The sequence below is a fragment of the Gordionus sp. m RMFG-2023 genome, chromosome 1 (genome assembly GCF_954871325.1).
Source record: "Gordionus sp. m RMFG-2023 chromosome 1, tfGorSpeb1-WG-v2, whole genome shotgun sequence".
Taxonomy (NCBI): Eukaryota; Metazoa; Nematomorpha; class Gordioida; order Chordodea; family Parachordodidae; genus Gordionus; species Gordionus sp. m RMFG-2023.
In genome coordinates, this window is record NC_088775.1 from 15870756 (window position 1) to 15887320 (window position 16565).

At 26.4% G+C, this 16565-nt stretch overlaps 2 protein-coding genes across 2 annotated transcripts; one reads left to right on the forward strand and one right to left on the reverse strand.

Annotated features, from left to right (window-relative positions):
• Nucleotides 1–569: 569 nt before the first annotated feature.
• Nucleotides 570–9891, forward strand: LOC135931170 (large ribosomal subunit protein mL62-like). The gene is made up of 7 exons (XM_065468083.1): nt 570–677; nt 724–761; nt 802–835; nt 877–936; nt 979–1061; nt 8716–8882; nt 9733–9891. The coding sequence occupies exons 1-7, from the start codon at nt 629–631 to the stop codon at nt 9815–9817; spliced, it is 516 nt and encodes a 171-aa protein (XP_065324155.1). The 5' UTR covers nt 570–628; the 3' UTR covers nt 9818–9891.
• LOC135931169 (unconventional myosin-Ib-like) lies at nt 9672–15715 on the reverse strand. The gene is made up of 7 exons (XM_065468082.1): nt 15604–15715; nt 15363–15560; nt 15212–15318; nt 15029–15164; nt 14832–14981; nt 10110–10237; nt 9672–10066 (listed from the first exon to the last, which is right to left on the reverse strand). The coding sequence occupies exons 1-7, from the start codon at nt 15625–15627 to the stop codon at nt 9937–9939; spliced, it is 873 nt and encodes a 290-aa protein (XP_065324154.1). The 5' UTR covers nt 15628–15715; the 3' UTR covers nt 9672–9936.
• Between the last annotated feature and the right edge of the window lie 850 nt (nt 15716–16565).

The following is a 16565-nucleotide window of genomic DNA, read 5'->3' on the forward strand; positions in this document are numbered from 1 at the left end:
TAATAAATGGAATAAGTATATTTGATAATGATAATAACCTGAACAACAACAATATAACTTAACTTCCTTTTATTAACCCACGACCTTCTTTTCTGGACACACGATATCGGCGACGATAACGATAACAATTACGAAACTATTAGTTGTATAATGGACAATGAGAAGATAAACTGGTTATGATTATAACGCAATAACTCGGACGAACCCAAATATCATTGGCACAGCACATACAAGATCTACAGGACATACGATATTTGGCACACCGAACAACAAACAAGGAAGAGACTCTTCATGCAAACTTAACATAAACTCTCAATACTTACCAAGATATAAGGGTTATTATTTTTTGCTCACCAAATACCACTTAAGGATGCAGGTACATTTTTTATATGACATTATTTTTTTCCTTAACACTATTCTGCCGGTAACGGAACTAATACATCACCATTATTGTACTTCTTCCTTCTTCACTTTGCTAACTGGCTACATAGTGTACCGTCCACTATAATAAAACGGGTAGACATCATGTATGGGATGGGATCTATATACTAGTGAAAATACATGATGCACGCTTCAATTCCTGGTGGGTGATCACGGTGCAATTTCTGGCGTGGTAATGAATGAATGAATGAATTACTATAATTATTTACAAATGTTACAAATCTTCAAAAATTTAAGTAAACATTTTATGATTATATTACATTTTTTATATTATCAATATAGATAGAATACCTTTAAAATATCTTTCTAATGCTGTACAAGTAAATGTATCTTAACCAATTTAAAATTTTTCTTTAAAAGTGTATACAAAAATTTGATGGATATATACCTTTAAGTTTACCATTTTATCAATATATTTTTTAATTTCCTTTATAGATGACCTAGAAATTAATTATATAAACAGTACTGGTCCAGGGGGACAAAATGTTAATGCAAGTTAATTTTCTTTTATTAAGAATATAATTCATAAAGTTTTAGGAAAAACTAAAGTTCAGATAAAATTTAATCTGCAAAGAGCTGATTGGATTCCTATGGAAATAAAAGAGAAAATAAAAAAAAAGGTTAATTTTAATTTTTTGTTTTATTTTTAATTTGGGAATTTTATCTTAATAAACATGCATTTAATTTTATCATGTAAAAAAAAAATTAAATAATTCTAGTAAATCTATGACCTAGATCCCTGTGGTTTAGCCTAGTTAGGCATTGCCAAGGGTGACACAATAAAGGGGTGGGAAATCATATTAATGCATTTAATTTTATCATGTAAAAAAAATTAAATAATTCTAGTAAATCTATGACCTAGATCCCTGTGGTTTAGCCTAGTTAGGCATTGCCAAGGGTGACACAATAAAGGGGTGGGAAATCATATTAAATAAACATGTTCTAAATCTATAGACAACTTTTATATATGTATTATGACAAATAATTTTTGTCTAGGCATAAAATATTTTAGGAATGATGCTGATCAGGTATATAAATTTTATAAATTTAGTTTTTATGACATGTTTAAATACTTAATAATATACCTAGTTTGAGTTATTTATTTTATTGATATTTTTTAACAAGGTGTCTTATTTGAACAAAATTTTACATCCTCTTTAAGTCAATGATACAAAAACTAGAAATCAGCCGGTGTCAAACCTACCTGGAAAATATTCTGGCTCAATAAATATAAATAACTTTTTTTATAAGTTCTTTGTCCTGGTTTGGCTTCGGGGTGATTCCACGTCAAATCGACAAAAAACGAAATTTTTGGCCGACCATCTCAAAAATGAATGAAACTTGGCATGTTAGTTATTTATGTTGTAAATGTTAATAAAATCAAAATTTTAGAGTGCTAGCTCAACCATATCCTAAGATATACGCCTTCAAATTCGAATACTTAAGATAGAGTTACAAATTATATATCATTTTATAGCCCTTAAAATTTTACGTTGGAAAATATTAAAAAAAAATTTAAAAATTTCAAGTGTTTTTTTATTTCCTGTAAAAATAAAAAATTAACATTGTTAGGAAGGGATTTTTTTTGGGTATTAATATTCACTAAAAATGTTTATTACCTTTATATTAAACGATTTAATAAAAAATCTCGATAGCCATTTTTGTTTTTTTAATTTTATTAAAATTTTTATAAATAAAAAATGAAATATAGATGGCATTATATTAATTTTTTTTATAATATTTTTAATAAAAATATGAATAGTATTGAGATTAAAAATAAATTGAGTAGAGCCAAGAAGATGTCCTGGGGCGATATATAAGCAGGCAGCCCATACAGATAATATTTTATTGATGCTATATTGTAAAATAAACATAATAAAATTATTAAAACTATTATAATTTTTCGCTTATTAATAGAAATTCCTACGGCCATAATTTGTAGATATATCCTTTCATTTTTGTGAATCTACTATCGTTATTATTTGAAAATAACGATTTTATCAGCTTATTTTATTTTTTTATTCCTATCATCGCTACCAATCAATCATCATATATTTCAAAACTTAAACATTTTTTACAACCAAATGAATTTCATATAATTTGTGATTTCTCTGAAAATTATACATTTATAATCCATGACACTGTTCAAGGATTCCACTGGAATAATAATCAAGCCACTAGGCATCTTATGATAGCATATTATGATAATAAGAGCAATATAGAAAACTTTAATTATATGGTAATATCAGAGTCATTTCATCATAATGTTATTGCAGTACATTTATACCAGACTAAAATGAAAAATTTTTTGACCAATTAATTCAGCAAAAGGCAGACAAAATATATTACTGATCTGACGGATCAGCTGCACAATATAAAAACAGAAATTTTTTTTATAAATCTGTGTTATCATAAATCAGATTTTGGTGTAGCAGCTGAATGACATTTTTCAGCTACATCCTATGGAAAAGGTCCATGTGATTGCCTTGGCGGAACATTAAAAAGATTAGCCGTGCGTTCGAGCCTTCAGCGCATCAGTTCTGGACACATTTTAACGCCAGTTGATTTATATTAATTTGCAAAACAAAACATGCCATCAGTAAATTTTACATATATAACCAACGGACAACACAATTTATAGAGATTAAACTACGAGTAATCTTTTTTTTTGAGCCAGGCATTGCAGACCTCCAGTTGGAAAAACAACGTATTTACCTTGCTAAAATATTTATAAAATAAGGCTAATTTTATGCACTTTGAGAGGCTTTATAGCATAGTAATATTATGTCATATTGGATGGGATAAGGAAACTATAGTATGAAATATCTCAATTTTAAATAATTTACTAAGGGCCATTTTTAAATTTGGAGATTCTTATTTCCTGCAAATTTATTCCAGCATGTGTAGATTATCTGCCATATCGATTTCAGACAACTTTTTATACTTTTACAATTTATTTAATTTGTTAAATATAGACATAATTCATTGGTGGAAACATACTATATTTTATTCAATTTTCATAAAAAAACAAGAATCCTTTTCAATACACAGGCAAAATTTTGAAAATGTCAACTATTAATTAATTTATGAAAGTTGCATGGGACATGGTTTTTTGATCAGGCCTGGCTATGTCTGCAAAAAAAATTTCGGACCAATCTATAACCCATATTTAAAATTCAAAATCTTAAAGCACCTCTATTTTAAATTTTATCTAATATGATTTCCATCACATTTTTAAATTTTGATATTTCTAATACATGCTCACAGTGTACATTGCAACAATTTTACCTCTTTTATTTTTAAATTTAAATATTTATATAAAATTTATTAATAAAGTATATTTAATACCATACACACAAACTAAATAATTACCCTTCAACCCATGGCTTTTTGATCAGGCCTGGCTATGTTTGCAAAAAAAATTTCAGACCAATCTATAACCCATATTTAAAATTCAAAAATCTTAAAGCACCTCTATTTTAAATTTTATCCAATATGATTTCCATCACATTTTTAAATTTTGATATTTCTAATACATGCTCACAGTATACATTGCAAAAATTTTACCTCTTTTACTCTTTTACTCTTAAATTTTAATATTTATATAAAATTTATTAATAAAGTATATTTAATACCATACACACAAACTAAATAATTACCCTTCAACCCCATCAGCTAGTATGATAATAATAAACGGTAGAATTTTATAAATATCAGATATTAATTATCTATATAATTAATATTTTAAATTTAATTATATATGTCGTATTGGGATATGTATAAAATAAACACATTAAAAATTTATCATATACAAAATCTTTTCATTAATCGTCGTGTTTCAACAATTTTATTTTCTCCATTTCGGCGTCTGTGAATTCTTCTTCATTTTTAGTTTGGCCTCTATTTATAGATTGATCCTCCTTACCAGGTCTCGTAGCTGGTACTGCATAAACTTGTGGGATCAGAATAACCTTTTTTCATAGATTTTTTCAGGGAATTCATTAATCTATCGCTTGAATGTCGCATATTTCCTTGATAAATCCTGGGTGGCCGCATTCGATTGCCATAGTACTTTATCCGGGAATCTAATTCATTTATCTTATTATAATTTATCAATCCCAATTTCTCTTTTTTATCACATTGTAATTACTGGAAAATTTATTTGTTGAAATAAATTTTTATTATATGTGGTGTAGCAATGAAACAGATAAAATGTTTTTATGAATAAAAATAAAACGGCTAAGTATGATCATACAAAGGTTTGAAATGAGATAAAAGTTTGAAATGTGTTTGAAAAAAGGGTATAAAACATGTATAATTTTTGAAAAATTTTTATTATATTTTTTTAATTTAAAAAAAAATTAATTTAAAAAATTTTATATATTTTTTTTTTGTATTTTAAAAAAATTTTCTTTTAAAGTTAATTTAAAAATTTAAATGAATCCTAAGGAACTTCCATTGATCGATTGTGGAATGTGTTTCATAAAGATTATTGTGATTCTGAAATCAGTGAAAGATTTTGAGAGGAAAAAGAAAACATCTAATACTGGCCGAAAGTGTTTTCGGTGTCAAGGGACTGACCATTTGATGGCCGAATGTAAAATGCCATCATATTTGCTAAAAAAAACGTGAACATCCCAATTTTACCGTGAGGAAGATAGTAAAAGTCAACCAAGCTGTTCCGGTAATTATAATGTGATAAAAAAAGAGAAATTGGGATTGTTAAATTATAATAAGATAAATGAATTAGATTCCCGGATAAAGTACTACGGCAATCGAGTGTGGCCACCCAGGACTTATCAAGGGAATATGCGACTTTCAAAGCGATAGATTAAAGAATTCCCTTAAAAAATCTATGAAAAAAGGTGTCCGATCCCGCAAGTGTGTGCAGTACCAGCTACTATATGAGACTTGGTAAAGAGGATCAATCTATAAATAGAGGCCAAACTAAAAATGAGGAAGAATTCACAGACTCCGAAATGGAGGAAATAAAATTGTTGAAACAAGACGATTAATGAAAAGATTTTGTATGTGATAAATTTTGATATATATTTATTTAGTTGTACATGTCCTTGGCCTTTTAGGGGTGGACATGTTGTAGATATTAATAAAATATGTATACTTAGAAAAATTATAATATTATATTTAAAAAATGTCAATCAGATGTTTTATTGATTGTAAAATTAAGAATATATTATTGATTATTCATTTTTTTTGATTCGTGAAAAAATAAAGGATTCTTGTGTTTTTATGAAAATTGAATAAAAGATAGTTTCTAACAATGAATTGTGTCTATATGTAATAAATTGTTGTTTGAAATTCAGTCAGAATATTCTATATAAGCATTTCTGGTCAAATCAGAATTTTCAGGTTATCTTTGCAAACTTCTAGCCCTTAATACCAGAATTATTAAATGCTACTTTACAAATGTACGAGGATAGATACAAAGGTATCTATAAACAGTTTTATAATAATCTATGGTGGTGTATATAATGTCAAAATTGGAAATCTTGAAGTGAATCAAACATTTTTTTGTTCAGTTTATATTTTATTTATTCATAAAATATGAAATTAAATTATATTTTTTAGATTTTAATTATTCCCGAAGTATCCTTAAACACATTTTTAGCTAAGCTAGAAATCTTTCTACTTAAAGATAGTGTTGTGCTATATCATAATTGGCGTTATACTTTTTGAATATCACTTTTACACGAATGACCTTTATAAATGGCCATTTAAAAAATAATTACTCAAAATTTGATAGGTATTTAAATGTGTAAACTTATCTATATCGATTTTTTTTGGACAACCTTGTTTATTTTAATTGTAACAAAATAAACTCGGATGTAATTTTATTATAAGGAATATGATTATATATTTAATTGAATAAATAAACATAATATAAAAATTTATCTTGATACCTTAATGCATTAGTGATACAAAATCGTTCCATTTGAGCCGCTTTTTAAAATCGGCGAACTCAGTATTTTATCCAGAAAAATACTACTCAAGTCTAGAGATTCTTCTCATAGATAGCACAAAGATTTAGACATCTCTTAGCAAAATCTCGGAGCTTTGGCAATATTTTGCTGGCTAAAATATGAGTTAGTCGTTTTTAAAAATCGGCTCAAATGGAGCGATTTTACACCGTTTTTCTGAATCATGCCTAATTTTTTAAGCCTGACCCAATCTCGAACAAAAAAATATTTCATTTGTCCCGAAATACCTGACCCGAAGTTAAAATTATTTGTTTGGCCCAGCTCAAATTTATTTTAAAAAAAATAAAAAAATTTTTGTTTTATATTGATTTTACCATATATATAATAAATCTCAGATTACACATTATATTTCAAATATTAACCAATAAAAATATAATTTTAACAACCCATTTACTATTTTATTAATATTGAGTTATTTTAGGGAATTGATGAATCTTCTTTCTAGTTAACGCACTGAAACGTCTTAAATGAAAATTACCATTATATACTTTTATATTAAAATATAGTTTTACATTTTTGACTTACATTAAAAATAATAGGGTCTTTGATATCGTCAAAATTGTTATATATTTTACTCGTATCTAAATGGAGGAAACGTTTATTTGCGTCGTTTTGGGTTTTAATAATATAATGGATTCTATAAAAAAAATTATTTTTACCCCCCCCCCCCCCATTACCTCAAAAAAATAAAATAAAAATGATATGTAGCGCTAGTTTCCTATATATATAAAATATTTTTTTGCCAAATATTTTTATAGTAATTTTAATTTTCAAATATGAGTTATTATATATACACCTTAGGTATATGACACGTTTTTCATGAAATAATTTAGAAATTTATACGAATTAGGCTTCGCCCTCTCCCGGCTGATAATTGTGAATCGTTTTAGCTGCAACTCAGAAGGAGGAAAGTGGGTGGCGATCAAAAAATATTAAATTTCGATGAGGTAATGACTCAATGTCTTTTTTAGAATCCCTTATATTTTTTACTGAAAAAAATATAATTCCAATTTTTTTAATGAAAAATCAAATGAATTTCCAAGTTTATGACACAACTAGTGTCCTGCATGGGCTGTCATTAGTGGCCCCTACAAAGGGGGTGGGGGGATTAGAGCGGAGGCCCCAAAGGCAGTTTATTTGGTCCTATTGTCATCGATTGTTAATGGTTGTTCAATGCCAATTGATAAAAAAAATACAAATATTTTAGGGATCTTAGAGGAGATTCACATGAATTTCACTGGTGTTAAAAAATATATGCAGTTCTCAAGCATGTCTGTACTGACAAATCGCAACGATTTTTACGCATCAAGAATACCACTCGGTGGTATTATCTTATTGGTTTAGATTTAAATGGTGTTTCTTACATCTATAGAAGCTGGTTATCATCATATAAAGCTATTGTAATTTTTTTTCTACTTCATAATACCTTGACGACATCCTTGACAAATTTAAAGAATTCTGCCACTTTTGGCTATAGTTTTTAGAATAGAAACTTTGATTTTATTACTTTGTGCTTTGAGTAAAATATTGTTTATAACAAATTAAACTAAACCATTTTATCTGCCTAAATTATTAATTTAAAAAAAATAGATTTTAATATTTTTTTTACATTTTTATGTATATTCAAGATTGATGCAATAAAAATTATTGTAACTAATTAATTCCCTTTTTTGAGGAGGATATTCTACTTCCATCACTCTTAAAGTGTAGGTAACATAGGCTGTCAGAAGCCTCAGGCTCACGCACAAAACATTTTAAATTCGGACTTCGGCCACGAAAATATCACTTAGCATGGCTTTAGACAACACTATTCAAAATAGAATTGGGTTACCGCCATAACTGGTGACCGTATTCATATTTATTACTATTTTTTTATATCATATTGGGATATGGTTACCATGGTGATTCGGAATCTAGATTTTAAATCATTTTCAAGATGACCATTTATAAATTCGGCCTTAAATATATTCCAGCAAGCGTAATGTTGTAGAGTACCTACCCTATGGACGTCTTGAACTTTTATTTATCTTTAATTTAATACAAACGATCTGTATATAAAAATTAATAATTAGGAGTAACTTCAAAAGTTCTCCACAAAATTTGTATAAATTTTCACAAAGCGGATAACTCATACACATGCTGTAATGTGTTTCTGATCGAATAGATTATTTTTTTTTCAAATTTAAAAATGTCCCTATCAGTAAAAAATGATTTAAAATTGAGATTCCGAAATCTCCGTTTAATTGTAATTTTTGCTAAAAATATCTTTTTAAAGCTTCCTAATAAAATAAATCAAGAAGGACACATGATTATCACTTCCGAAAAGACGCGTTATCAAATGCTGAATCAAGCTGATTGCCTGAATAAAATACGCAACATAATTTGGAATATGGAGGATCCACAAGAAATTAAAGATGATGATGAAGAAATTTTCAGATTAAGGCACATTTCAATTTTTTTATATATCGTCACCTGAAAATTAGATTATTTCATCTCCATTTTTGTAATATTACAGTAGCTTAATTTTAAAAATGGATATTTAACCTTATATTGGCTATGATTTAACTTATTTTATATTAATTTCGAATTATTTTTTCTAAATAGAACACCATAATTATAGAAAATTGATTTATGTAAAAAAGTCATTTTTAACAAAAAGTGGATATAGAATAATCCAATTCTCAGCAACGATATACATGTTTAAATATAATCATAGATGCATCGAAATTTTTTATGCGATCGGGTATCGGTATACAACCGATACTTTTATTAAAAATTTTTTACTTAATAATTCAACCATCAAATGACGCTATTGATGAAATAAAATTACTAAAACATTTCTTTTCTAGGTGGGAAAAAACGAAAAAATATTAAAAGCAATCTTTTTTAAAATTATTTTAAACTATAATGGACTAAAAATTACATTTTTTTCTGATTAAATTTTGTAAAATAATATTTCTTTCAGTGCAAAATTGTATTAATTCAATATATCGGCCCAAAATAACGTCCAATACCAATGTAATTAGTAACGATGCAACTCCAATTGTAATCAAGGACTTGGAATATTGCATATTTTAGGCCCAAAATAACGTCCAATACCAATGTAATTAGTAACGATGCAACTCCAATTGTAATCAAGGACTTGGAATATTGCATATTTTTCTTTCTATTTCCTTAAAAAGTTCCATTTCTATTTCTAAAAATATTAAATTATCGAAATGTTCTGGAATACTTTATATATCAACCATCCCACTATGTTTTTATAAAAATATTATTTTATTGTAATATTTAGACATGAGGCTTCAGTGAGAGAACGATTAAAAGAAAAAACAGATAGAAGTATAAACAAATCATACAGGAATGTTGGATTAATTTAAAATATTGTACAAATTTACAAAATGATTCATGTTTTGATCATTAAATGAAAATGCATTGGTTGAATAAAAAAGATTATTATTGTATTGCACATTTGTAAAAAAAACTGTTTATAAAATTATTAAATAATTATATTCATGTCATTAGCTTTTTTGGAAATCTTAGGTAATTGAGCAAAAATTTCATCAATTGGAGATCTTTCAGAAATTACAGTAACATTTAGTTTTGTATTTAAGAGATTTAATTGAAACCTGGAATAATAAATAAATAAATAGAGTATAAAAGAATTATTACTTAGGACTGATAGAAATAATGGGTGGTTTATTACATATATTTAAAATAACTAAATAAAGTTTTGATGTGATTTCAATAGCATGATTGCTTATTATCATAAAGTCACCTTTTTGAGATTTTTCATGAGGCTTAAAAATATAATAATAAATTTTTACATAGAATATGTTTTTAATTGAAAATGCACTGATATTACTCTTTTGCCTATAAAAGGGTTACGCCAACCCATTATCTTTCACCAATTAAATGGGATATTCATATCAAATCTGATATTTAAATTGATTTTTATTTACCATATTTAATTTAATGTTTTTTAAAAAGATCATATTTTCTGCTAAGTGTAAATTATGAGCAAAACAAGAAACACTTTGGAATTCAGGCAATCTTTATAAATAATTAAGTGTATTTTGTTTTATACCCAGGGTTGCCAGATATTCTTCACTTGAAAACGTATTTCTTTTATAATAATTAATGGGGGACTTCGCCCCCCATACCCCCAATTTGCGGGCCTTCGGTCCGCTTTTTGATGTAGCATACTCATCTAAGTTAATATATATTTAATATAACAAGATTTTAAAGACAATAAAAATTCTTTATTGATTTACTAATAACAATTATGATATATAATTTTCTCATTTTTATAAATATAGCATAATATTAATTATTATATTTTATGGATGATTTCAAAAGGCAATAAAGATTTCTCAACGGCACTGTGGAGATAGGCTGAAAACTCTTTGCATGAATAGTTATATTTTGTTTAACCATAAGTTCAGCTTCCAATGATGACATTCTTTTCGCCAAGCAGTAGTCATTAGACTGAATATTCTCTCTGATTAAGCATTTGAATGCGGAATAGAAAATATAAAATTGCATATTTTCTCTATCAATGGTGAGTTTTTATTAGAAAGAAAATCCATCCATTTTTCTTGGGTATTCATGTGATAGTTTTTTGATAATTTTTCTTCATAAAAGGAATAAAATTGCGAATATTTCTCAAAGAGAATTTCTGTATCTATGTTTGGTATTTTATAATTACTAATAATTTTTTGTAATTGTTCAAATTCTGGACATTATTTTAATGTCATAGGGCTAAGATATTTCCATATATTATCTATAATATAACGTTTTTCTACATATTCTATAATATTTTTTATAAATATCTTTGATTCATTTTTGAAATTTATTGCCTTTTCTACATCATTATTATGTTGTAAAATATTTTTAGAAATGCTCCCATAAAAATTTTGTTGAATTTTTAAATTTAATGAATTCTTTAGTTTTAGGATAAGATCATATATATATAATGCTAATACATCTTCAGATTGCAATTGTAAATTTATGTTATTGACTAAAGTGTCAACGTTAAGGACAACACCTAAATATGCCTCTGCAAAATTATTTTCAAAATTGGTAAGGTTGCTGATAATGATAAAAAATATTCTTTAAGGGGTTGAAAATACTTAAGCATCCGCTTAATCGCTGGGATTAATGTAAGCCAGCGTGTTGGAACATGGCGAAGTGATTCTCACCATTCTAAATTGCACCATTCTACCAATTCTTTTAAAATTGTAACTCTTTTTGTCGAGTTGCTAAATTAATTATAGCATTTACTATAATCTCAATATCATATTTAAGAAAAATTATGGCCTTTTTAAACGAATTGTGAAGAATGTGGCATATACAACCAGGGTTTCGAACCGTTTAGTATAACGGTTCGGTTCGTTCCGGTTTTTAGTTTAAAATTTTATAAAGGTTTTGTTCCATTTCGGTTTTTTAAAAAAAAATCATATCGGTTCGGTTTGGTTTATAATTTATAACGGTTCTTTTCGGTTTGTTCCGGTTTTTATAAATTTAATTTAAAAAAAATTAATCATTAACCATGTATATATTAATTTTAGAGAAAAATCTTTTTAGTTTATAATTTCTTATTTAATTTATCCATGATAATCTAATAGATATTTTTATTAAATTTAGGAAATATAAATTAGACAAATTAGTTTTTTTTTATTTCATAAATAAATAAGATAAAAACAAACATGCGTAAATACAATAATGAATAAAATAATATGTATACTATACTATTTAGGTTTAAAAAGAGAATTCGAACGGATAACTAAAATATTTTCTAATATTTCAGGATTTAATTTAGTTCTCTGCGCAGAGAGTATAAACTTAAGGCTTGAAAATGCTCTTTCTATGGAGACCTGCGTAGCTGGAACTGCTAGCACAGTTATAGCTAACTTATAAAGTTCTGGCATACTATTCTTTACATTTTCCCAATAATTCAAAAGATTAGTATCTTTTTCTAATCTCTCTATATTATCAAATGACCGAATTATATATTCTATTTCTATACATTTATTATAATTTTCGATGCCCTGAGAATTATTCTTATTAAGACTTTCATGCGACTTTAATAAATCTTCAAAATCATCATATAAATTATCCTTCGAATACGAACACGTAGGCATAGTATTTAGAATTTCAATATTCTGATTATTTAGATTTTGTATCAAGTTCCAAGTTTTACAAAGATGTTTTCTGGCGATCTCTCTTTCTTCAAAAGTTAAAAATACATTATATCTAGGGTTGAGATAAATAGCAGAGCAAAAAACTTCATTTTTGAAATTTATTTCTCTTGCTTTCATCGTAGAAACTAAAAGTCTGGCAAATGGAGTGTCTACTTTACTCGTTTGCATGAGACATTTGATCCACGCAGCATAAAAATCGCCCATTGTCAATTGTTCACTTTGTAAATATTTTGTCAAAACATATGCTGGATATAAAGCTTTTAATATGTCACTAATGATTTTAAGATATCTTATTTAATTAACAGATAAATTGTCTAATCTCTTATAAATTAAGTATTTAAAGAAAAAACAACAAACCTGGTATTATTTGATATATAATGTTGATAATATAAAAATATTTAATTTGATATATAATGTTGATAATATAGAAATATTTAATTTGAAAAGAAATCACCAATTTAAAAAATGCCCCCAAGGAAAATTAAAATTTTAAATTTAGGTTAATAATTTAAAATTAATTATTTTTAAAATATTTATAACGGTTCGGTTCGTTTTTTTAATATTTTCTTCATAACGGTTCGGTTAAGGTTCAGAAAATCATAACGGTTCATTCCGGTTTTGCGGTTCGGTTCGAACCCCTGTATACAACCCATTGGTATAATATTATTACTATGGCTTTTCAATTCTGTCCAAATACTTTAATTTTTCCCAAAGTTTACAGATGCGTTATCTGCACAATAGGCCGTTACATTAGCAATATCAAGTTCAGCGAATTTTAATTTTTTTTAGCAAGCATCTAGATATGTCTGTAGAAGTTTCACTGTCAGACGAAAAAATTTTGAGTAATTAAACATTTATTCCATTCTTTTTGTTGAAGTATCTAAGTAATAAGGGAAATGTTTTTATACTACCTTTATTCTATGCATCCGTTAGTATTGAAAACGGATGATTGTTTTTTAGATCTTTTATATTATTTGCCCTTAATTTATTTCATTTAAAATTTTACAAGTTTTAATATAAGATTTATAAAATCCATAAAAGAAATGTATAGTTATTTAAATTCATATTATAATTATACTTGATTAACTTTCTAAAAATTGAATTTCTGTTGTGGGTAATTGATCAATGAATATGATTGGTTAGTTGGACTATTAACAAATACTACAATTTTTTTAAATATTTTAAAATAAAATTAATTTAAAATTTTATATTTGTTTTTAAAAATATTTTAAAAAAATTTAAATGTGAAAAAAAATGTGAGACTAAGTGTGATTATTTTCATTTACTCAAAAAACGTGAGAAAAGCGTGAAGTGTGAGAAAACGTGGGTAAGTAAATAATTAGGTATGAAATCGTGAGAATCACAGCTAAATTGTGACATCTGGCAACCCTGTTTATACCTCAAAAGTTAATCATAGTGTTCAAAATATGGGTGATTGTTTTTTAAATATTTTCAAATCATTTTCTTGTTATAAAAATAAAAAACACCTCATTTTAATTTTTTTTTAAAATTAATTTGATTTTATAAAAAAATAACTAATAAATTAAATGTTGGTATTTTTAATAGGAAATTATATAAAAAAAAAATTATATAATTATGTACAAATTAAATCTTAGTTAGCACAGCCAAACTAGCTTATGGAAACTTTCTGTTAGGTTTTTGGCCCAACCTATAAAATATTTTGAATAAGTCCATAATAATTTTTTATAAAGGATAACAGCATAAATTTACTTAATTATCAACTTTAAAAATATTTTCAAATTTTTTTATCATAAAATCATTGATAATATTAGATCTATTGTTTTGAAAATATTGAGCCAATCCAATTATTTATCAGCACAGCCTTGCTGATACCAAAGTGGTATATACTGATGATAAATTTTTTTAAAAATATTATTGAATAGTATAAAAAAAATCCAGTCTCCATTTCCAAACAATACTTGATTAATTTATTTTATTGCATGTTTATTCTTCATAATATAAATAATTTTGCAATAAAATTTTAAAAAAGATATAGGAAAAAATGAGTAGTCTCCATTTCCAAACAATACTTGATTAATTTATTTTATTGCATGTTTATTCTTCACAATATAAATAATTTTGCAATAAAATTTTAAAAAAGATATAGGAAAAAATGAGTATCAGTGCATCTGATTTAAATACTATATTGAATCCAATATTAATCAATTACTTTTATATTGAAGGCTACAATTCCATCTGAAAATGGACTTAAAGATATTTGTATTATTTCAAAAGCAGGTATGATATATTTTGCTTCAAGTGTGCGGTAATCAATAATTAAAAGTCCTTTAGTAGTCACCACTAATAATTTTTGTACAAACTTAAAAATAGTTTAAATTTTTTTAATAATTGTATAATTATAATTACACTTCCATCTGACCGATTAATTTTGTGAACAATGTCAGCAAAAACTATATAATGCTCATATGTTTCATGGGACATTTTAAGCCACTTAGGATTTTGCCGCAATTTAATATAATCTCCACAAAATATATGAGGTACACTTGTAATTTAATAATTCTCTTTATGTCATAAATATATATAATAAACCTTCTAGCATAACTTAACTTCTTATCCTTGAATATAGTACTGGCAATAGCCTTCTCATGCATTTTGTTACATTCAATTTGATCTAATTTTTGTCTATACTTATAACACTAATTTCAACTAATAATAAGTAAATTTAATGATTATTTTTTACTCTCCATTTATGAAATATTCTTTTTAATTCTTCGTTAACTTCTATAAAACATTTTAAACATGAGGGCCACCGATTATCAATAGGGGAAGATGTGGGCAAATTATTGTAAATATTAGTTAAAAATTTCCTTATAATAAAATGCTTGATATGACGTTGTATAATAATAGTAGAACGTAAAAAATAAATTGTATGGGTGTTCTGTATTAAAAGATTTATATAATTTTAAAAAATCAAATATTACATTGAAAGGATTGTTGGTTATCATCAATTTTACGATTCATTATCCTTAACAAACTCTAAAATCGATTCTTGACTATAATCTCATATTTATATAAATAGTTACGACAAAAAACCTAATTTATATAATATAATATTCTAATTTATAAAAATATAGACGCGAGTTTCATTTAAGATCTTATATGGAGTTGTATAACATAAATAACAGAAAATATATCCTCATCTCACATCCGTCAATGCGAAAAAGTTTTTTATTTAGTTTTTGTCATTGAAAGATGTGAGATGAGGATATATTCTCTGTTATTTATGTTATAAAGGCCAAATTACGTCCGAACTTCGCGATGGATGCTTTGAACAATTCCACATATATGACTGAATTCATCAAGCTGGATTTCCCTAAATTCAGTAGCGATTACAGCGCCTTCATAGGGAAATTGCAGAATTTCTTAGACACCAGCAAGATCTTCAACGGAGCAGGGGCCCCTACAACGGGGAGGGGGGGGGTCCGAAGCAACTGCTTCAGTAAATTTGAGTGGGGGTACTTTTTTTTTACATCCATCATGATCATGTGATTTCTGGTTTATAAATGTAACAATAAGACCCCCCCCCACTTAATATTTAATTTAATATATTGACGGAAATTTTGGTCGATGTTTAATAAATTTGTTATCAGAAATTTCTTGTTTTTCCAATTATAAAATATGCCTAAAAATATTAACCAATATTGACAATAGCAAAATTACTTGAAATTGGATTACTTATAGTATTAAAATGTATAAAGTTTTTTGCTTAACATGTCTCTTATTTCGTGGTCCACAAGCAAATACAAAATGGACATGTGAAGGTCTAGATAAATGGCAAAATATTAATCGTGATATTATTCTGCATGAATCATCACAGGCACATATGATGGCCGATTATGGAAGGCTTTCTCATAATAAAAATTCGATATTAAAATTTATAACA

What these genes read in the sequence shown, in the direction of transcription:
- LOC135931170 (XM_065468083.1), top strand. Translation starts at nt 629, where the DNA reads ATGAATTACTATAATTATTTACAAATGTTACAAATCTTCAAAAATTTA. An exon ending in ACAAATCTTCAAAAATTTAA is followed by an intron (nt 678 to 723) that starts GTAAACATTTTA and finishes TTATCAATATAG; the next exon opens with ATAGAATACCTTTAAAATAT. An exon ending in TGATGGATATATACCTTTAA is followed by an intron (nt 836 to 876) that starts GTTTACCATTTT and finishes TTTCCTTTATAG; the next exon opens with ATGACCTAGAAATTAATTAT.
- LOC135931169 (XM_065468082.1), bottom strand. Translation starts at nt 15,627, where the DNA reads ATGATAACCAACAATCCTTTCAAT. An exon ending in GAATATTTCATAAATGGAGA is followed by an intron (nt 15,319 to 15,362) that starts GTAAAAAATAAT and finishes AGTTGAAATTAG; the next exon opens with TGTTATAAGTATAGACAAAA. An exon ending in AAGTTAAGTTATGCTAGAAG is followed by an intron (nt 15,165 to 15,211) that starts GTTTATTATATA and finishes TTAAATTACAAG; the next exon opens with TGTACCTCATATATTTTGTG.